Source organism: Pelodiscus sinensis, chromosome 16 (assembly GCF_052426305.1).
Source record: "Pelodiscus sinensis isolate ZL-2025 chromosome 16, ASM5242630v1, whole genome shotgun sequence".
NCBI lineage: Eukaryota > Metazoa > Chordata > Testudines > Trionychidae > Pelodiscus > Pelodiscus sinensis.
The window spans coordinates 12,091,225-12,115,168 of record NC_143067.1 but is presented as its reverse complement, the minus strand read 5'-3'; the positions used below and the strand labels follow the sequence as shown (position 1 = coordinate 12,115,168).

At 43.2% G+C, this 23,944-nt stretch overlaps 1 protein-coding gene across 1 annotated transcript in view; it reads right to left on the bottom strand.

Annotated features, from left to right (window-relative positions):
• TRPC7 (transient receptor potential cation channel subfamily C member 7) overlaps positions 1-23,944 on the bottom strand; it is a 156,797-nt gene that overhangs the window by 98,650 nt on the left and 34,203 nt on the right. The window contains 1 exon segment of the mRNA XM_089769627.1: positions 9,303-9,485. Within this exon segment, the coding sequence (XP_089625753.1) occupies positions 9,303-9,485 (183 nt within the window).

Below are 23,944 nucleotides of genomic sequence, written 5' to 3'. Positions count from 1 at the left end.
TTGCCAAGGGAGGTGGTGGAATCTCCCTCTCTGGAGATATTTAAGAACAGGTTAGATAGACATCTGTCAGGGATGGTTTAGACGGAGCTTGGTCCTGCCTTGAGGGCGGGGGGCTGGACTCGATGACCTCTTGAGGTCCCTTCCAGTCCTATGATTCTATGATTCTATACATGCAGCTCGACGATTGATCCAGATGCCACTATCAATAGCCTGTTCTCTTCGTGATTTTTGAGCCATCTGTAAATGTTATTAGTGATGATTTTATGTTTTCTTCCAGATCACTGATAAGTATTAAATTGTGTACACTTGAACATCAATTCTTGAGGGATTTCACCAGAAACACATATCCTCGATGATCCCTTGTTTACAATTCCAGTTTGACCTGTCAGCAGTGTTGCCTCTAAGGTTTTCTATCCATGAGCAGAGTGAGTTTTGTCTTGTGTGCCAATACTGAGGTCCTGTGTGCTTGTTTGGATGTGTGCCACTGTGGCACCCAAGTTATTAACAAATATCTTATATATAATTTTAAATGTTATGGAGGAAAGAATATTAAAACAAGGGATAATTAACAAGGTGCATGACTTCAAATGTTTATTTAATATGGAGTCAAAAAGAAAATTAATAGTGTAAAAATTTCAGTAGCCAACTTCCTCTGTTTATAGCCCTCTCACTGGCCCTCCCTCAGCCTGGCTTGCGCTTCAATTAAATCTGGCTCTCTTTTCAGGGAACTATGTTAAGTGGCCTTTCGGACTAACATTTCTGAGCAAGACAAAACTCACTCTGTTCATGGATGGAAAATCTTCGAGGGAACACAAATCCCACACAGCATTCTTAAAAGCAAATTAGAAATGTCTAGGGCAGCGTTTCCCAAACTATGGTACCGGGCTGTGGGAAAATAATACCAGGCCTTAGCGTGGCTGCCAGGAGTGGAGCAGGGCGGGGTGGGCTGGGAGGAGGTGTGTGTGTGGGGGAAACCGGCCACCAGGAAGCAGGGCTGTCCAGCAGAGATCGGGGCAGGTGGGCAGGTGGTAGGTGGAAGCAGGGTTGGGGGCAGCAGGGCTGTCTGGTGGAGATTGGGGCGGGCAGGTGGCAGAAGCAGGCTGGACAGGAGGTGGGGTGGGGGAGGTGGCTGGGGAAGATTGGGAGGAGGAGGACGGGAGAACCAGCCCCCGGAAGCGGGGCTGGACGGGGGAGATCTGGAGGAGAAGCTGGGGGGGGGGAGGGATGGAAGCGAATTGGCTGGCGGGAAGCGGGACTGTCCTGGGCACATGCAGACCCGGGCACACTAGTGGGTCTAGCCCCAGGATTCCATTTTGCCCCCCTTTCCCCCCAGTAGTTGCAAACTGCTTGGCTGGTAGACACACTCACGCAGCATGAGCACATCTACCAGTGAGGCAGTTCATAGCTATGGACTGATAAACCTAATAATAATAAAACTTACTTAATTAGAACAATAGAATAATAGGACTTTTAGAATAATAGAACAATTAGAATAATAGAACTTACCTAATTGTATATGTCCGGTATTTTCTCAATTTGTTTCCCAGACAGAACCCTCAAATACCGGACTGTCCGATACAAAACTGGACACCTGGCAACCCTACCTCTCCTTGCACTCTTCCTCCTAGCCAGATAATCTACCCCAAATCTGCTCCTGCTCCCGCCTCTTGGAGTGCCCATGCAGCGCCGGGTCCCCCAAGCCCTGGTCCAGGCTGGGCGGAGGATGCAGCTGGGTGAAACACTGAAAATTTTTCATTCTTAATTCTTTTTTTTAAATGTGTTTATATATTTGGGCTGTAAAAAGCAGTACTGAAAAGAAACAGATTGCAACTAAATTAAAAAGCTTGGGAAACCCAGCTTTCTATCCATCTTACAATCCATTTATCCAATCCATATTCCATTAACTTGCTGGCAAGAATATTATGGGTGATCGTATCAAAACCTTTGCTAAAGCTGGCACTGGGGGCTTTGGGAGGCCCAGAAATGACTTATATGAATATTCATCACTTGCTTAATGAATATGCAAATATGCAAATGAATGTTACCGGTCCTCCAAAAGCTCATGAATGGATTTATTGGTCCCTGTGTCAAAGTTTGGGAACCTCTGATCTAGGGTCTAGATCTAGAAGACCCAGAGGCACCCTGTGATGGGATGGACTAGGCCCCAACATCCCTGTTGGAGGCCTTTCCACAACCTGTCTAGCAACAGGAGCAGAAGAGAGGTCCTCCAAGAAGAATAGAGTGGCAGCCTCTGCTGCAGCCAATCAGGCCGCAGCAGGCTGATATACAAGAAGCTGCAAGGCCAGGGCCTGTCAGTTTCTTGCTGGAGCTCGACCCAGGCAGACCTAAGGGCTGACTGGGAGACCAGCAGCACTCTGGACAGCTCCGGGTGGGAGCTGGACTTCAGACCTGGTCAGAATCAGGTCTAGTGGCTTGAAGACAAGACAGTAACCAAGTAACCAACGGCAACCCTTTACAGAATCCTGGACAGGGAGAACTTGACCACAAGGCCCAAGAGAAAGGGCTGGACAGAGCAGCTTCCCGGGGAAGTGGCCCAGGAAACATGACAGCAACCGACCTCTTTGAGACTCAGCAGGTAAATGCTAGTTATAGGGTCCCTGGGCCGAGATCCAGAGGAGTGGGCAGGCCTGGGTCCTCCCAACCTCCAGCAGCCACAACAGGGGGTAAGAAGAAGCCTGGTCCCAGGCCACATACTAGACCCTTCCTCTCCCACTGACAGCCAGGCAGAGAGACTACAAGGTTCCCCTCAGCCACCGAGGGATGCTCACAGGAAGGGTGGAGCCTTTTACAGGCCCTGATAACCATCTTCAAATACATTAAAACCATTATAAGGGGATGAGGATCAATTGTTCTCCACACATACTGAAGGTAGGACAAGTAATGTGCCCAATCTGCAGCAAGAAAGACTTGATGACCTTGCAATATCCCTTTGAACCCCACTGGCCTAAGATTTTTGAACATTTAAAGCAACAGGTTCATTGAAGAAAATGTTCCCATAGATTAGATATAACTTAAATGAACTACTCGGTGTTTCACTTTTGAGGTATCACTATAACAGCCATCCAAGAATTATTTTTAAAAGGAGTGAAAATATTTTAAAACTGTTAAATTGACCCATATAGATATCTGGCTCAATCTTCAAATGATAAATCAACACCCTATGCCTCTCATTGCAACCCCTGCCCCCTCCCATCCTGCCCCTGCATCCTCCTTCACCCCCTCTCCTGTCCCCACATCCTTGTACTCCCAAGCACACTCATCAGCAGGGCAGCAACGCTGGAACTCGGAGCCCTCTGGGAGCACCGATGGGTTGAGAAGAAGCGGGGGGAGGCGGGGCAGAGTCTCTTCCCTGCACAGCCCAGCCTTTTGCCTGCAGACTGGGGCAGGCAGAGCGTGGGGCTGCCCAAGGCTGGCTCCAGCCTGCAGGGAGCAGCACAGTGCAGCCCAGGCCCCGGTTCTGCAGAGCAGGCCCAGCCCTGCCCCTTCCCGGAGCAGGAAGCCTGTAGCATGGGAGTGGTGTGTGTTAACCTCTTCACTCCAGGGAGATGCACACCCAGACTGCAGCCCCAGGGATGCACACACTCGCCTCTCCCCCCGCCCCAACAGCTCTGGCCCTTGGACCTGCCTCACTCCACCATACGGCCCCGCCGGCTGGGCTGCATGGCTGCCACAGAGCAGGAACTAGAGCCATGGTGAGGCTGGCCCAGCAGGTATTGCCTCACCATGGCCAAGCTGGAATGTACCACTTACCTTTCAGCAGGAAAGTGAGAGGTGAATGCTGCTGCGCAGCTCTGCAGAGGAGATAGATGGGTGCAGAATTTTTTGTGCGCAGGCGTGCACCTTAGAGGGAACACTGGCCTGTCTGTTAGCCATCTTTTAATCTGTTTCATGAGTGCTGTGTTAATTGTTTTGTTTTACTTTTTTAATCCCAGTGTTGTGCAATACCAAGTCAAACACCTTGCACAAGCCTTAGTATATTACACCAACACTGTTACTTTTATCAACAAAACTTGAAGTCTCATCAAAAAAGTATATCAAGTTAGTCTAACAGGATCTACTTCCCATAATCCCTTTATTAATGGCATTAATTATATTACCCTTCTTTAATTCTTTATTATTTGAGTCCAGTATCATCTGCTGTCTAGCCTGCCCAGGGCCAATTTCAGAATGCATACAACAGAAGCATGGAGAGAAAGAAATTAAAAAAATGACAGACTGAGAAATGCTATACAGAGAACCAACACAACATTTACTGAAGTCAGTGTTCAGATATTATGTAAATAATCTAATAGTTATAATAAATTATGCCCAAAGGGTTATCCTACACTAAGCGGGATGATTGGTTTTCAAAAATATATTTTGTTACAGAAGAAGAAAAAGTGCATATGACAAATCAGACAATCCGTTTTTGGGGGCTTCAACTGATGCTTCAGACCTGGCAAGCCAATAGGGAAGCTATGGGCATGCATTATGAAAGAATGCATCCACTAGAGGGCAGGTTCTGAAGATGAGTTGGCAGAAGAGCAGACAGAAAAGGCAGTGAAATGATTGACACAGCCGTTCAGCTACATCTTGTCAAATCCACAGTTTCAAAGTTCTCTGTACCAAAGAGATGAGCACAGTACTTGCAGCAGTGCAGAGGACTTGATGTGCTCAGCAAAAGTGTCTGGATTTCTCACAAACTCCACTATCTCACTTGCTTTGTAAGTCTTCTAGGGATCATTCTTTGATTATACAGCATGAGGGTATTTCAGGCTAGTTAGCCTTCTAAAAGAACACCAGGGCAAAGTCTTTTCTGAATTACAGCAGTAGAAGCCCACAGAAGTCACTGAGCTGGCACATGTTCAAAACACAGAATGTGGCCCAATTTGTTTAAGGGAGTTTAACGGGGGACGGGTTGGATCTTCAGACTAAGCTCTCGGCGCATAGCTGGCACCATCCTGGGAAGAATAATGTGTCCTACTCTGTTCTATTATACAGACTAGCTTCATCCCATTTGTCCCCCTATGAAAACATTTACATTAAGAGTTAAGTTTCTCTTTAATTTATTATTTCCATGACAGGAAGAGACCTTCCTTGGCTAACATAGCAATGTTGTTGAGAGGCAGAAATAAGCAGGTGCTGGGGGAAGGAGACAGCAGATGTTAGCTGGAAAATTTGGAACAACTCTTTACGCCCAGTTATAGGAGCCTAATTTCCATCAATGCCCATTGTTGAAATCATTAATCTGAACCTCCCAGGCCCAATATTTGCCAGAACCAAATTTTCCATTCACAGCGCAGGCTTCCATAAGGCAAAACATTTTAAATCTTTTTTTTGAAAACTAAACCACTTCCTTCTCTCTATTGCTGTTTTAAAAATATATTCCTGACACTCACAAGACCAGCTTTGATGATCCCCTTTCAGACATCTCAATCTGGTCCAGTAATTAAGTTCTGACTTGTAACTTCTGCACTATTGTTACTTTCAAAACTGGCCTGATCAAATCAGTGATCATTAGAACATTGGTACTCACTTTTAGAAAAGTGGAACAAGAGGAAGAATTTTTTTGAATATTGATTTATTTTTCTAAACATTCAAGAAACAGATTGCGTAGGTAGATATAACAAACTCTTACCCTCTCTGCTTCAGCACAGAGTGGGTGGGATTGATGCTGTATCTATTTCAAAAATAGTGTGCTAGGATCAATAAAACACTTTAATAACACTTGAATGCATTTGGCCAGGAAATCAGAAAGGAACAACAGCTCCAAGAAGTTGGGTTCAGTAACAAAGGAACATTTCAGTCTGATAAGGCCTTTTAGCAAATGTTGGATATTCAGTCAAAAAATCAGGAAAATACTTCGGCATCAGTTAAATTTATTTTCTGCCATGTCATCACTTATTTTCTCAATGGTATTAGAAAGGGATTTTCCAACAGATTCTGTCTGCCTGTTTGCCCCCGGAAGTGTGTGAGACCTTTGCTGATAATTTCAAAGGTATGCAAGAAAGATCTTCCTTTACTTTGGAGGATCCTGTGCTTTCAGACAGACTGCTCACCTCAGAGGCTCATGGCAGCCCTTAGTTGAAATACTTTCTTTAGGGCACACATTTGCTGTTTGATTGAGATACTCGCGTCATTGGCCAGCATGGGGAAAAGAGAGGAGACCAAACTCCAGAATCTCTGCTGCTCTTCCAAGTGATTAGGGGCAGGACAGACTCCTTCACAAAATTAGTCCTTTTCCTGGGTTGAATAGGAAGCCCTGAGCCCACCCTTTACTCTGGGGTCTCCAGGGACCCTGTGAAAGCAGTGGCCTGCAATGTCTCTGGTATCAGCTACGTGACAGCTATGGTTCCTCATGGCCCTCCCCAGCCCTTCCTTACCACAGGCTCTTCCTCCTGGTACCACCTTGCACTTGGTCCTTCCAAACCTCCCACAGCACTTTCTCTCCTTGCGCACAGTGATCTAACAGAAGGACAGCCCTTTTAAACCAGTATTAGCTGGTTCTTAATTAGCTCCAAGTGTAGTTAAGATGAGGGTCTGAACACAAGCCCATGTATAACAGGCCAGGTATGCGACCTGAAGCCTAGACAGCAATGGTCAAGGCTTTGCTAATATAAAACAGGGATGAGCTGTGAGCAAGAGGCAGGCCCTGCTCACAGAAATTGGCAAGAACAGGGCTGATATTACAGAAACACTCATACCTATGAGACAGTAGGCACAGGCTGTGAGCACATTCCAGAGGGGTTGTAACTGAACACCTCATTAAGAAACATCTTGGTACCAGCACACACCCCATAAATAACATACATACCAATGCAGGTTCAGGACAGGGTCTAAATTGACAGCATGATGGACAGGAACAGAAACCTCCCTTCTGTGAGGTAAGGGGTGGTAGGTAACTAGCTAACAGAGGGTATGTCTACACTACCCCGCTAGTTCGAACTAGCGGGGTAATGTAGGCACACCGCACTTGCAAATGAAGCCCGGGATTTGAATTTCCCGGGCTTCATTTGCATAAGCGGGGCGCCGCCATTTTTAAAACCCCGCTCGTTCGAACCCCGTGCAGCGCGGCTACACGGGGCACGAACTAGGTAGTTCGAACTAGGTTTCCTAGTTCGAACTACCGTTACTCCTCATGAGTAAGCCTAGTTCGAACTACCTAGTTCGTGCCCCGTGTAGCCGCGCTGCACGGGGTTCGAACGAGCGGGGTTTTAAAAAAGGCGGCGCCCCGCTTATGCAAATGAAGCCCGGGAAATTCAAATCCCGGGCTTCATTTGCAAGTGCGGTATGCCTACATTACCCTCCTAGTTCGAACTAGGAGGGTAGTGTAGACATACCCAGAGAGTGGCAGTCTGATATGTCAGAAGTGATGTGTAACTTGTTTGTACCTGTATATAAAAGTGGAACATAAAGCGTGGTCGTCAGCTGACCATGGGGGGATGCTCTGTCCTGAGCATTTAGTTGGGTGTTAGCCCATTGTCATGGTATACGTAGTTGTAGTGGTGCAGCAGCAACTCTGTTCACTGACAACTATTATTGCACGTCGCTTGGCAATAAACCTACTCTGGTGCTTTTGATCCTTATCTGTTTTGTGGTCTCTGGGGACAATCTCGGGAGTCTGTCATGTTGACTAATTGCACATGGTTAATGCATTAGACAGGGGAGCACACACACGCATGCACACAGCCAAAAGTTTATCATCACTGATAGAGTAGAGGATCTGTCAGAAACTCATCGGGACGACCCCACCTCACTGACAACACCAAGTAACCTGGTCAGCCTGTCCTACTTTGTTCTAGAAAATTCCTGATTGATTTCAGGTATCTCAGTTGGTCAGTCTACCTTAATTGATTCTGGCAAGTTCCTGACTGTTCTGGATTAGCCCTTTTTACCTTACCCAGCGACAGAAGATTTGTTTATTCTGGGACTAATATATTTGTCTTCAATCACTCTCCTGTAGCCATCTAGCTTGATACTGTCCCAGGGAATCAAGTATCAGAGGAGTAGTCGTGTTAGACTGAATCTGCAAAAGTGACAAGGAGTCCTGTAGCACCTTATAGACTAACAGATTTATTGGAGCATAAGTTTTTGTGAGCAAAGACCTACTTTGTCAGATGCATGTAGTAGTAATTCCACAGGCAGGTATAAATATACAGGCATAAGAAAAGAGTTCCAATCAAGATTAAGGCTAGAGATAACGAGGTCAATTCAGTCAGGAAGGATGAGGCCCACTTCTAGCAGCTGATGTGGAGGTGCTAACACCAAGGCTGTGTCCAGACTCCATGCCTCCGTCGACGGAGGCATGTAGATTAGCCAGATCGGAAGAGGGAAATGAAGCCGCGATTAAAATAATCGCGGCTTCATTTAAATTTAAATGGCTGCCCCGATCTGCCGATCAGCTGTTTGTCGGCAGATCGGGAGAGTCTGGACGCGATGCCCCGACAAAGAAGCCTTTCTTCATCGACACAGGTAAACCTGGTTTCACGAGGCTTACCTGTGTCGATGAAGAAAGGCTTCTTTGTCGGGGCATCGCGTCCAGACTCTCCCGATCTGCCGACAAACAGCTGATCGGCAGATCGGGGCAGCCATTTAAATTTAAATGAAGCCGCGATTATTTTAATCGCGGCTTCATTTCCCTCTTCCGATCTGGCTAATCTACATGCCTCCGTCGACGGAGGCATGGAGTCTGGACACAGCCCAAGAGAGGAGAAACTGCTTGGCTAGCCATTCACAGTCTTTGTTGACTTGAATAAGAGCAGAGTTAGGGAAAGCCTTAATTATTTCATTTCTTTTTTAGTGTTCATAAAATATGATAACTAAGAGCTGTGGAGATTGATATCCTCTATTTATCCAAAGTCCGCATACACAGACTTCTCTATTTTGTACCATTAACGGTTCTCAGTCTTTTCCAGGAGGGTGAACCTTTAAGATAAGTATGGATTTCAGGGTACATCTGCAACTCCTTTGGTGATATACTGCACAAGCATTACTGGAGACAGTGTCATGGAAACCATGACCCAATTCCTGATTAAAATGCTGTTTACACTCTGGCTGATATCAGTGTTGCTGCACCATTGCTAGAAAATGGAACATGTAAATTGTCAAGAGGGTTAATTTAATTATGTGGTCTTATGTTATTTAGGACCTGGTGTAAGAGAGAACCAATACTTGCAGTAAGGCTAAATTTCAAGGGTTAACCTGGTCCCATTGAAAGCCATGAGTGTTTTACCAATCATTTCAATGACAGTAGAATCTGGATTGTAAAATATAGTGACAAGGAAACTAAAGAAAAGTCTTACCTTTTTGACCTCATATTTAATGGCAAGCTTAATTCGGCTCAGGCTGGGGCGGTGATGCTCAGGCCACACTTTTATGTTCACATCTCCATTCAAAATTGCTTCCACTTCTTCTGTATCCCTGCAGAGGTCCAGCACACCCACCACAAAATCCTTGCATTGCATAGATAACTTCCTGTAATCGTTCTGATGCAACAAGGAGAAACAGAAGTTAATTATCGTCGTGTCCTGCAAACATTTTTTTAAAGAAACAAAATAGCCAGTTCAGGTTCAAGTTGAGCATTTATGCATATAAAACAGGCATAGGCAATAAGCCGGAGGTGGTTCACGAGGGTTAGCCCCTGGTGGGCTGCTGGCACTTTATTTACCTGCGTGTCTGCAGGTATGGTTGCTTGCAGCTCTGGTTGGCCATGGATCGCTGTTCCCAGCCAATGGGAGCTGTGATATTCCAGTCCTTGCTGCGGCCCATAAGCTCCCATTGGCCAGGAACAGTAATCTGTGCAGGAAAACAAAGCATCAGCTGTCCACTAGGGGCTAAACCTGGCGAACTGCATCCGGCCTATAGGCCGCTTATTGCTCACCTCACTTATTGCTCCAAACTTCTTCTGGCTGGAGGCTGAAGTTAGGCTGGGCCTATTTACATTAACACAAGTATTTGAGGATTTCTTCCACATGAAACTAGCATTAGCGCCATGAATTAAAGTTGCTTTTTGTGGTGAAAGGGCAAAACTCTGGTCCTGTTGATCAGGTACTGTGATGATATGGGCAATACAAATGACAGACAATCAAAGCGACTCTAGAGGTGACTTAAAGGGCCAGGGCCCTTTCATGAATTTGCCCTCACATTTGGCACCCCTCTTCCCCCTTCGTTAGGTTGCAATGACAATTCAACTGTCCTGAAAGGGAGTTAATTTTCATCTGTGGTTTAATGTGAACCAAACAATGGTTTGCTTTGGCAAAATTCCAAATATTATGTGTTGCTTCTCCTCCTATCCATGTCATATCTCCACTAGAGCAAAAAAATGTTTCCCCATGGTGCCACTATTAATCAGTTCAGAAATTGTACAAAATTTAAATGCTATTTGAAAATATTTTTGAAACTGATAGATCTGTTAGCAGAACTGGTATTAGCAATGTCCATCCCATATGATTTAATTAGATATACTCATAGCAACAGCTGGTAAGACAAACAGGGATTCAGCGACTTCAATGTAAGTAAACTGAATTACAACAAAAACAGCCACTACTTGTGTTCTTTAATTAAACGTCTTACGTTATTTCTCTACAAAGTACAAAGAAGAGTCTTAATTCTATTTCAGATAGATTACTGGGTACTAAAATATAATCAGTCCCCAAAACAGCCTTCAATCCAACATGTATATGTATATCCCAAATTCAAATAAACATAGTAACAGAACCAAACGAGTGCCAAAAATGGCTAACCAAACAAGTAAAAGAAGCAGAGAGAGACAAAAAGGCATCCATTAAAAAGTTAAATCTTAGTGAGGAAAATAGAAAGGATCATAAACTCTGGCATGTGAAGAATTTGAAAAACAGCTATCAAAAGACTAAAAACATAATACAGGTAGCAGTTTATTAAATACATCAGAAGCAGGAAGCCTGCTAATCAACAATTGGGGCCACTAGACAAGTGAGATGCTAAAGACACAAACAAGGAAAATAATGCCGTTGCAGAGAAAGTAAATGAAATCTGAGCCATTCTTTTTAGGTGACAAATCTGAGGATCTGTCCCAGACTGAGATATCTTTATAGGAGGTTTTAGAACAAATTGATAAATTAAATAGTAATAAGTCACCAGGACCAGATTGTATTCACCCAAGAGCTATTCATAGAGAGTACGCTTATTAAGTTTGAAGATAATACCAAGCTGGGAGGAGCTGCAACTGCTTTGGAGGACAGGGTCATAATGCAAAATGATCTGGACAAACTGGAGAAATGGTCTGAGATAAATGGATGAAGTTTAAAAAGACAAATGCGAAGTACTCCACTTAGGAAAGAACAATCAGTTTCACACATACAGAATAGGAAGCGATTATCTAGGAAGGAGTATACAGAAATGCACCTAAGTGTCATAATGGACCTCAAAGTAAATATGAGTCAACAGTGTGACACTGTTGCAAAAAAAGCAAATGTGATTATGGGATGCATTAACAGGAGTGTTGTGAGCCAGACACAGGAAGTCATTCTTCTGCTCTACTCTGTGCTGATTAGGCCTCAACTGGAGTATTGTGTCCAGTTGTGGACTCCATATTTCAAGAAAGATGTGGAGAAACTGGCGAAGGTGAAGAGAAGAGCAACAAGAATTACTGAAGGTCTTGCAACCATGACCTATGAAGGAAGACTGAAAGAATTGGGCTTGTTTAGCTTGGAAAGGAGAAGACTGAGAGGGTACATGATAGTGGTTTTCAGATATCTCAAAGGGTTTCACAAGGTGAAGGAAGAAAAATTGTTCTCCTTGGCCTCTGAGGATAGGACAAGAAGCAAAAGGCTTAAACTGCAGCAAAGGAGGTTTAGTCTGGACATTAGGAAAACTTCCTAACTGTCAGAATGGTTAAACAATAGCTACCTAGGGAAGGATTTAAGAGTAGGTTAGATAGACATCAGGGATGATCTAGACGGTACCGGCTCCTGCTGTGAGGGCAGAGGACTGGACTCGATGACCTCTCGAGGTCCCTTCCAGTTTTAGTGTTCTGTGATTCTATGGCTCTATGAAGAGCTGTGAAGGAACTCATATGTAAAATTGCAGAACAATTAACTGTGGTTTATAACCTATCATTTAAATCAACCTCAATACTAAATGACTGGAGGATAGTTAACATCACATCAATTTTTACAAAGGGCTCCAGAGGTGATCCCAGCAATTACAGGGCAATAAGCCTGATTTCAGTACAAGGCAAATTGGTTTAAACTCTAGTAAAAAACAGAATTGTCAGACACATAGATAAACATAATTTGTTGGGGACAAGGCAACATAGTTTTTGTAAAGGGAAATCATGCCTCACCAATCTACTAAATAAATACATTATTAATGGAGATTGCCTATCTCCTAGAAGTGGAAGGGAACCTTGAAAGGTCATCAAGTCCACTGCCCTGCCTTCACAGCAGGACCAAGTACCATCCCTGACACTTTTTTGCCCCAAATCCCCTCCACAAGGATTTAACTCACAACGCTGGGTTTAGCAGGCCAATGCACAAACCACTGAGCTATCTCTCCCTAGACTTCTTTAAAGGGGGTCAACAAACATGTGGACAAGAGGGATCCAGTGGATATAATATACTTAGATTTTCAAAAAGCCTTTGACAAGGTTCATCATCAAAGGCTCTTTAGCAAAGTTAAGTAAGCAGTCATGGGATAAGAGGAAAGATCCTTTCATAGTTTGGTAACTGGTTAAAAGATAGGAAACAAAAGGATTGGAATAATGGTCAGTTTTCAGAATGGAGAGAGTGTCCCACAGAGAACAAGTATTCAACATAGGTAAACAACGAGAGGGCAAAATTTGCAGATTATACAAAACTATTCAAGATAGTTAAGTCAAAAGCAGACTGCAAAAAGTTGCAAAGGGATCTATCAAAACTGGGTAACTGGGGCTATGTCTACACTACAGGGGTTTATCAGAAAAAGGTATGCAAATTGCGCTCCACAATTTGCATATCTTTTTCCAATAGTTATTTTGGAAGAGGCTTTTCTGAAATTTGGCCAATCTACACTGGGCCAAGTTTCAGAAAAAAAACCCTCTTTCATAAGAGCCCTTTGTCCTTGTGGGAGGAGGAAGACGGAGCTTTCGAAAGAGCGCGTCTGCTCTTCCACCAAAAAAAAGCTGAAGAGCAGATGCATTCCCTGGACAAACCCCGTAGTCTAGACATAGCCTGAGTAACAACAGGGCAGAGAAAATTCAATGTTGATAAATGCAAAGTAAAGTACACTGGAAAACATAAACCCAGCTACACATATAATATGATCAGGGCTAAATTAGCTGCTACCACTCAAAGGAAGGATCTTGGAGTTTGTGGATAGTTCTCTGAAAACAGCCATTCAACATGCAGAAATGGAAAAGATGCAGAAAAGGGCAATACAAATGATTAGGGGCATAGAAAAGCTTCTGTATGAGGCGTTTTCATTCCCTCTGCTCCTTGTTTCCCGACCCCTTCTCTGTTTCCTTCCCTCCTCTCTCTTCTCCCCTATTTATTTTGGGTCTCCACATCCTAAACTCATACCTCCAGACATCTGAAGAAGTGGGCTGTGCCCATGAAAGCTCATGATACCATCTACATGTTTTGTTAGTCTATAAAGTGCTACCAGAACTTTTGTTGTTTTTTTGGGATTGGGACTGTTCAACTTGGAAAAGAGACAACTAAGGGGAGATAGGATAGAAGTCTATAAAGGTATGACAGGCATGGGGAAAGCAAATTAGGAAGTGCTATTTACTCCTTCTAATAACAGAAGAATTAGGGGTCATCAAATGCTATTAATAAGCAGCAAGTTTAAAATAAACAGAAGGAAGGTTTTCTTCACAATGCATAGTCAACCTGTGGAACTCTTGGCCAGAGGATATTGTGAAAGCCAAGACTACAACAGGGTTCAAAACAGAACTAGATAAATTAATGGAGAATAGATCTGTCAGTGGCTATTGGGTAGGAATGGTGCCCCCAGCCTCAGTTTGCAAGAAGCTGGAAATGAGCAACAGAGGATGGATAATTTAATGATTGATTGTTCTGCTCTTTCCCTCTGGGGCACCTATCATATTCCACTGTCAGAAACAGGATACTGGGCTAGATTAATCTTTGGGATGATCCAATATGGCTGTTCTTATGTTCTAACGTGTTTGTTGAAATATTACTTCAGGAAATGGGCCTCTAGAAACTCAACGGCTGTGTCTACACTGCACCCCTTTTCCAGAAAAGGGATGCAGATGAGACAAGTCGGAATTGCCAATGAAGCGAGGATTTACATCTCCCCCGCTCCATTTGCATGAACATGGCTGCCGCTTTTTTCCAGCTCGGGGCTTTGTCGGAAAAAAGCGCCAGTCTAGATGGGGATCTTTCGGAAAATAAAGCCTTTTCTGAAAAGTCCCTTATACCTCTTAAAATCAGGAATAAGGGACCTTTCGGAAAAGGTTTTATTTTCCGAAAGATCCCCATCTAGACTGGCGCTTTTTTCCGGCAAAGCCCCGAGCTGGAAAAAAGCGGCAGCCATGTTCATGCAAATGGAGCGGGGGAAATGTAAATCCTCGCTTCATTTGCAATTCCGACTTGTCTCATCTGCATCCCTTTTCCGGAAAAGGGGTGCAGTGTAGACACAGCCAACATGAGTCCCTAGGAAGTAATTTCTTCTCACAAAGCAGATGTAGGCTATGCTTGTGAAGAGAGGGGTAAAATGTAGTTAACTTGGTAAGAATCATTTCACTGAAAGCCCTTATTCTAAATCAAGCAGTGACTGACAAGCTAAGAGAAAAAAAGAGGGTGGGGGAGAAAGAAAAAGAAACCACTACCATTGAAACTGACCAAACACAATTAAATTCTAACAAGATTAAGGCTGCTATTAACACAATAACAAAACTATGCACAGACCCAAAGCAACAAATACAAATAATAGACATGAGCTCTTACAGCCTCAAGAGATCTTTTAAATGAGTTTTGATGAATTAATTCAATTCAGTTGCTCACCTAATTAAGCAATCAGCCTAAAACTCAGACAGTTAAACCTGTCTTTGATGAAATGCTAAGAGCTTCTCTGTTTTATTCCTGTATTTTCTTAATTATTATACCTAACATTCAAACATGGCATCATTTTGTACTGCCATAACATCTCTTAGCCTCTCAAACAATTGTTTAAGTAGTGCATCAACTTGTGAACTAGATATTATTATACTCACAATAATGGTCTATACTAAAGGGGAAAGTCACTTTAAGATATGCAACTCTAGTTACGTTAAGTCGATTCTAGCTTCATAATTATCTTAAATTGTGTTTTTGTGCCTTCCACACAGTGGGAGATCATCAGGAGCAAATGCTTCCATCAATTTCCTTTACTCCCCATGAGAAGCAAGGTTACCAGTGCTGATGACAGTGCTCTCTCAGTTAGAATTAGTGGGTCTTCACTAGATGCACTAATTTGAACTCCAGAAGATCAACTGCAGCAGCGTCAATCTCCCACGTATTGTATACGAGGGCTAAGGGATAGATTTACAAAGATATTTTGGTGCATAAAGATTCACACAGGCACCTAAAGTTGGATTTACAGAAATGCCTAACCTCTAAGTATGCCTACACTGTTGTGTAAACCCAAGGTTAAAATTCAGGCTGAAGGCTAATCTCCTTTCTGTCTACACACCTGCCAAACCAAGGTTTGGACCCAGGACCCCAGAGGGGTGGAAAGTCCAAGACTGAGTCAAACTGGGACTGAGAGTTCAAGCCATATTGCAGATGGATTCATAGTCTGGGAGTCTGCCAAATGTATGTCACAGTCCCTCAAGTCAACATTCTTTGTTCTCTGGATAGTCAAGTTTAGTGGACAGTCAAATTTTCCAACACTGCTCTATGACCAAAAGGCTAGAGTGTCCATATTTTGTAAGCCTGGGATTTGGGTGGTTAGACGCAGGCTTATATAAAGCAATGTAGATGCAGGAGCTGCAGGTCTGGGCTCGGGGTTCAACAATTTCTACCCTGGAATTACAAATGTGTGTAAACATTTAAGCCCAAAGGTTAATATAGCAGAGTGTGCTAACTCAAGGTCTACTAAGTGTGGGTTTACATTACAGCATAGACATACTCTTAAAGTATTTTTGTAATACAAAGATATTTCGATCCCGAGGCATCTAAATATCTTTGTAAATCTGGCCCAAAGACTTTAAGAGTCACATAAAGAGTTAAGGAAAGAGGTGAATACAGGCTGCTTTTTCTTTTCCTCACAGCCAAATTGCTCTGGAGCTCCTGTAACAACATGTATAATGGAGACTTTAAAAAGCTACCATAGAATACAGTTCCACTCACTGGAGATGAACTTCTTAACACTGCATTAACAGCAGGGGGAGATGAACACAAACAGAAATCACAGGTGCTGACTTCTGTTTTTGCTGATGGGTGGTCCTCTCCGTCCCTGCGCTCCGTGCAAGCAGTGGGCAGAGTCTCAGGGGGAAGAAGCTGAGGATGGGAGGGTGGGACCCCAGGGTGGATGTCAGGCAGGTTCTTGGGGGAGAAGACCAAATGGGGGCAGTGCCTTGGAGTAGAGAGAGAGGGGCAGGACCACAGTCCTTGTACCAGGGTTCATAAAAGATTAATCTGGCTCCGAGGGAGCTGAGCACCTGGATTTTTTTTCAGTATGTGCTGGAGACAGTGGATTTGACAGGCATATGCAGGATTTTGTCAAATACAGAAGCTGAGATCTGAATTCAAGACAGGCTGTCCTTTATGGGAGGTTTCCTGATCCCACTGAGATTTAAGAAGAATGATCCCCTTCAATCCATTTGAGAAACTCTTCAGGGTTTAGCCCTTTGCCTTATTCTCTGTTACAAGAAGACAGATTCCAATCATTAGGAAACATGTAGAAAAAATAGGTTTCTAAACAAGAGCCTGGCCTGCACTGAGCTGCAGAAATTGTTAAAACAGGAAGATATGCAAATAGAAGTGAGATGGACTGAAATGCCAAACTGCCCCAGGTCATACAGACACTTTACTGGCACTTAAAAAAATGAGTGAGAATTTTGCTAAGCATTCATGAGGTTCTCTATTTATAAACTTCTCGCAAGGTTCTCAAACATCACTTTTAGTAGCCACATTTTAAGCATCTTTCATCACTGTTTCCACGTCATCTGATCTGATCTACTGCGTGTCAGCTCAAAGCACCTATACCTCTTCAGAGATGTAAAGAGAGAACACACAGGCTATGTCTACACTCGCAGCTTCTTGTGCAAGAAATATGCAAATGAGGCTAAGTGTGGAATATCGCTGAGCCTCATTTGCATACCTAATGAGCTGCCATTTTTGCAGAAGAGGCTCTTGTGCCAGAAGAAGCTGTCTACACAGCCCCTTCTTACATAAGAAAAATCCTCTTGCGCAATGCCATTACGCCAATTATTTTTAGGAATAACAGCATTGCGCAAGAGGGATTTTCTTGCGCAAGAAGGGGCAGAGTAGACAGCTCCTTCTGGTGCAAGAGCCTCTTCTGCAAAACTGGCAGGTCATTAGGTATGCAAATGAGGCTCAGCGATATTCCACGCTTAGCCTCATTTGCAAATTTCTCACGCAAGAAGCAGCGAGTGTAGACATAGCCACACTGTTTATCTGCACAGGTAGCTCAAAGAGACAAGTAGTCTAACTTGTGTGATTGTGCTCCTGCAGGCAAACTCAATAGCAATGTTTATGTGTTGGTGAATGACTCCAGCATGTTCTTGGAGACAGAATGGATGAATGTTATGGTCAAAGCTATTTTCCCCTTTATTTTAAATGGATAGAAGCATTGGTAGCTAAACACCGGCATAGACTGTGTAGGTGAAAAATCCCCAAATAACCCTCTCATCAACCAACAATCATGCAGGCAGGACAACAACCTACTGCCATAATGATAACCTTCTGCAGGTTTTAATATAGAGCTTGAGAGTTGGAAATTTTCTAAACAGATCACAATTACAAGCACATCTGCTGTGAGTTTCTTTATGATGATGGACTGAGAGCGTCCTTCAAAATGAAAATGTGTGTCGAGATGGCAGGATGAACTATGGGATATATTTAAGCTGCAGCATGAAGTGTGGAATGGCCCTTGTTCAAGGTCTTTTTGTATAATGCTCTGTTGGCCATCCAGGGTCTCTGTTTCATTGCTACACAGAGAGTATTAGGACTTGGGAAGCCAATCGGCTGGTCACCAGCAGGTCTATTTAGGGGTTGCAGGCAATTACTTTACACATACAAATGCAGTGAGTATTAGAACATGGAGTACTGAACCAGAGGCAACCTTAAGGGCTAGGGGATAGAAGACTGCCCCTGCCCTGAGCCTCCGAGCCCCAGGTGCCCATTAAGAAGGATGGGGGAGGTGCAGTTCCAACACCATTCATACAGGGACACATGGAACCCTACAGAAAAGAGGCAGACTCACAAGGTAGGTGAAAGGGGCTGGCTGGGGATGACCCCCATCCAGGACTCCTTCAGCCTCAAGCCTCCCACTCTCAGATGCCTTTTAGGGAAGGCGGGCCTGGATATGGACCTGCCCCAGCCAGGAGACGTGCACCCCTCCTCAGGCTTTGCCACTGGAGCTGCAGCAGCCATGGAGAGGTGCCTTTCACTTGGCACCAAGCTGGTGCAGTGAGGGAGAGCTAGGGTGGTCCTCTCTCTGCGGGCAGCCTGCGTACTGAACCCCTCATCCCCAGATCCACCATTTTATTTTCCAAAAGCAAAAATTAATTGAGTTAAGGACCTAATTAACTCCAAGTACACTTTCTAATAGGTTACATCTTCACTGCGAGGTTTTGTGGCAGAAAATATGCTAATGAGGGGCTTATTAGCATAAGTTGTGACATCATTAGCATATTTTCTGCCGTTTCTTTTTGTGTAAGGGGTTTTTGCACAAAAAGAAGCAGTGTAGCCGCTTCTGTTTTGCACAAAACCCCCGTTTTGCACACTATCCTTATGCCTGTCCTGGAGGCATTCTAATGATGTCACAACTTATGCTAATGAATCCCTCATTAGCATATTTTCTGCCACGAAAACTCGGAGTGCAGACAAAGCCATAGGCTGTGTCTAGACTATACCTCTCTGTCGACAGAGAGATGTAGATTAGGCATGTCGAAATTGCTAATGAAGCAGGGATTTAAATAACCCATGATTCATTAGCATAAACATGGCCACTGCTTTTTTTCCATACAGAGCTTTTTCAAAAAAAACTGCAGTCTAGCTGGGGATCTGTCAAAAAATAAACCCTTTTCCGACAGATCCTGTATTCCTCAAAAAATCAGGTTTACAGGATCTGTCAAAAAAGGGTTTATTTTTCGACAGATCCCATCTAGACTGTCTTTTTTTTCGAAAAAGTTCTGCATCAAAAAAAAGCAGCGGCTATGTTTATGCTAATGAAGCACGGGATATTTAAATCCCTGCTTCATTAGCAATTTCAACGTGCCTAATCTACATCTCTGTCGACAGAGAGGTGTAATCTAGACGTACCCATACTGTATAAACTGCATGTTTCCCATGTGCCTGGGAACGTCTAGTGTTTGGTGTAACAGAGGCCAGACCGAACACAGTGGCCCATGGATCAATCTGAGACACTTGCAGTCTGCAGCAGTACAGGAGATTGTACTATGCTTCTCAAGGCAGTGGAGGACTCAGAGCTAGGGGACCAGTGAATGCTGTGTGGAGCCACTATCAATAGAGAACTGTGAAAGGGAATCAAAAGGGACGTTTCATCATGTTTTCACTTTCCATTTGCGCTCACTGCCTGAACTTTGGCTCATGTGACCTGAGGTGCACATTGCCAGTGGCAGCATTGGAGTCAAGGACCAGAACCAGTCAGGAGGGGAGCAAAGCAAGTTAACCCTGTTCAGTTATACCAGCAGCTTCATTATACTGTGGACCAGGGCTGGTCTTACCATGAGGCAAACTGAGGCAGCTGCCGGTGTCTGCTGCTGGTGCAGCGAGGGTTATGGGGACGTCATTTGAGCTCCCTGGCTCAGGTGCCAAAATGTTGTGGGCCGGCCCTGCTATGGTCATGAGAGGTGTGTCTACAGTGCACTAAAGGGGAAGGTCGACTTAAGATATGCAAGTCCAACTACGTAAATTATGTAGCCGGAGTCGACGTATCTTAAATTACCGTCCACACAGCAGGAGGTTGACGGGAGCACACACTGCAATCGGCTTCCCTTACTCCTCCTGAGGAGCAGGAGCACCAGTGCTGACAGGGATGCTCTCATCATTAGACCTGCTAAATCAAACCCCAACAGATCAACCAAGACAACGTCAATCTTCCTTATAGTGTAGACAGGGCCCATGTGTCTAGCTGATGACAACAGTCTGCACCTTTTATCCAGAAATGCTCCCTATACATGTAATAAATGCATTTTCGGGCTATGAGGTTGGTAAAATGGATTGAACGATTTAGCAGTGAAAATATATTATTCACAGATACCTGGGGTTTAATCCTGCAAGGCGCTGAATGTGCTGACTCTTGAGGAGAAGTTGGGCTCTAGGGAAATACCCACATGCCTGGAAGTATAAAACCTCAGATAATCCCTATAGAGGAGTCTATTTTCTCCCATATACAGGAACAAGTGCACAGCAAGTGAACAGAATAATTTTTTAGAACCTTGCAGCAACATTAAAAAAAACAACAACCCTAGAACATAATAAAAGGCTTCTAAATTAGTCCTTTCCTGCTTCTCCTGACCCTGTTGTGCATAGATTAAAATGTCTAATTTTCCTGTTTTGAAAAGGCTGGTGGCACTTGCCATTCACTGCTATTTCGCTGAGTACCCTGTTATTATCTGTTGATTATGTTCTAAATGAATTCTGTCATGTCTCTACATCTGTTCAAAACCACCCAGAAAGGAGCTGTTCACTTCAAGAGGATGCAGTCACAGTTCATGTTAAAAACAAAAGTATAAAACAAGAACAGCCAAGCTGCTCGATTTAGTAAATACAATTCCTTCTCCCCCAACATACTTTATTTCCAAACCAAGTGAAGGACCATGCTAGGAATCAGTTTGTAAACATGATGCTTCTTCCTCTCAGGAAAGTTTACTAGTCGTCTGTTCACATTTCCCCCATGTTATCTCGGAGTGCAATGTTCCGAGCAGCCCGGTGAGCAGCACTTGCCTTTCCTACAGGTTTACATGGAAGTTGCAGGTGCCCAGCCCCACTGAGGGTGCATCTACACAGCACCCTAAACTCGAAATAAGATACGCAATTTGCGCTACACAATTTGCGTATCTTATTTCAAATCTATTTCAAAATAGCTTATTTTAAAATTTGGCACATCTACCCTTAACCCTCTTGCAACAAGGTTTACTGGGATGGCAACATAGTGCGCCCGTTATTTCGAAAAATATTTCAAAATAACGGGCAGCTTGTGTAGATGCGGGGCAGCTATTTCAGGGTACCAGAGCTATAAGATACATGCAGTGTAGATGTACGCTAAGGGTGCTCAGCAACATGCAGCACTGAGCCCGCTTGTTGGAACTTGTTTGTTTTATGTTCCCCCCCCCCCCCCAATTTTGTAAACTGCCTCAAATATTTTAAAATGAGAGCAGGGTAAAAATATTGTAAATAAACAAACAAACTACAAAAAAGTCTTCTACAATTACTTTTGAATTTTGTGGGCAATCCCTCTCAAGTCCTAGTGCAGGAAAGCATGTAGGGAAGAGCAGAAGTCCCCCTGATTTCTCTGGGACTTAAATATATGCCTAAGGGCTCTGCTGAGTCAATCTTTCCTGAATCAAGAACTGAGTTACACCAGTATCCAGTGGAACCCCACTGACTCCATAAATGCATAATATATACATTCTGTGGTGAGTTTTCCCTCTAGTTCTGTCAGACAGCTTACAGTTTCCTAACTTTGTCATTGGAGATTAGTCACCCAATAATAAAAATGACTCTTGGCCAATAGATGTTTTGGAAGCAGTTTACTATGAGTATTTAATTGTCCAGATTCAAGGTGTGTTGGGCAGATTTTACATCTGGCCTAATTATTTATTCCTCGAATCACCTTTGGTTTCCCATTTTCCTTTTCTGCAGCTTGTTTTGTGCATGTGTGTGTGTGCATGTGTGAGCATACACACATACGCAGTGTACGTACATTAGTATTTACAGCTTTTAATTCTAATTTGGTTTAGGTTCTGTTTAATCAAGGACAGTGTCACTATAGAAGAACTTAGAAAATGCTTCCTGTTAGGCCTACAAATATATACGAAAGATGTGTTCTCATAAGCAAGGCACTTAGCCTGCCATCATTTAGGACATTCATAAATGGCTTCAGAATAATTAATGAGGTAGGCAATAACAATTGCCACTACTACTTATTATAACCACAAATAATTCTGAGATTATTTCTACGTATCTGCCATTTTGCATACAATGAATTGTATATTCTATATCCAGTACGTCACACTGATGATTATGAAAAGTAAATATCACAAATAAGTTTACTTTTGACTGTCTAGCTACATGTTTTTTCTCAGAACCAAATGAAAGTACAGATTCTTCTACAAAAGAACCACCAAACACCTGCTGGGCTTTTAGGCTATATTATAGTGGTATTCTGCTAAGATTTTCATATTTCCTTCTGTTACAGGTAATGTATTCACCCACTAAAATTTAATTAAAATTAAAAAGAGTACAGCACCCACAGACTGGTTGTAATATTCCAAAGCCAGAAGAATCAACAGAAACAGGTAAAACAAAAACGGAATGCTGTAACAATTAATAGAAAATCTCAGAAGTGAAAAACAAACATGTAGAGACAAAGCAAAATGTAGAATTATGCCCTAGATTTCAGGGTCAGCTTTCAAAGAAACCATCATTTCACATACTTCGAGTACTTATAAATATTTACCAAGAAACCTTTAGATGAAATATGCTAGATTCTGTTAGTACATTGTGTACAAATTGGATTTTCTTCTGGATATTTATATTATCTATGGCTTGCCATATGCTTAGAAGAGAAGGAAAGCATTGGGTACGTATGAGGGAGTGTACGTGAGGGAAACTGTTCAGTAAAAGGGGTTACCAACATTACTCACAATCTAATCATGTTTTAATGTATTCAGAAGAAAACATATTAGAGACAGAAATCAGCATGCTGGGAATTAGCCATGCGACACTCAATAATGACAAACTGCCTTGCAGTGACTTCTGTGGGTTTCTGTCATCTGTGTGCAGAGTTGTCACTATTTTAAAATACATTGGTGTGTCTCTTTAATTTCCAGATGGCAGACCTAGTGTATGACTCCTGCCAATTCAGATTCAGAACTGTGCATTTATCTTTGTCTGCTCGTTTTCAGACAAGCACAACATCATGTTGTCTTGGGGGTCTCTCTCTCTCCTCCAAGTGACAACAAATCAGTGACATTCGGAATTTCCGATGTTTATTGATAATTCACTGGGTATATTTCTAAAAAAGGTCAGTGTTCATTTGAACATTTCACTGCCCAGCTGTGCTTCATTGCATGTGTTTTAGGTTTTGTAACAGATGCCTCCAGCATCTTCTTTGGTGATCCATATCTTGACTTCTTCGCCCCCTGATGAGCATGCTATAAACAACAAGCTGTTCTACATTTTAAAAATGGGCCTCTGTTCCCATCCGGAGTTCTGGAGCCCTTCTAAATGAAGTGATAGAAAGCATGGTGACTGCTCATTCACTGTGGTGTGGCATATCACCATACGGGGAAACAGAGAGGGCACAACTTTCTGGAAAAGACTCTTTTTGAAAAAGCAGAGGAAGAATCTGAAGACAAGGCAGTAGCAAGAGGGCAAAAACTAATAATGCTGAGTATAGTTACCCCGTGCTTCTTAGCCAGAGGATCATAAGGAATGATGGATGTAATGGACTGTGTATTAGAATTTAGCAGGGATCCTAAACACTCCACTACTTGGGTAAATCTTTTAAAAAAACTGGTGTCTGGGTTTATGTTTGAAAGGTCTGCATT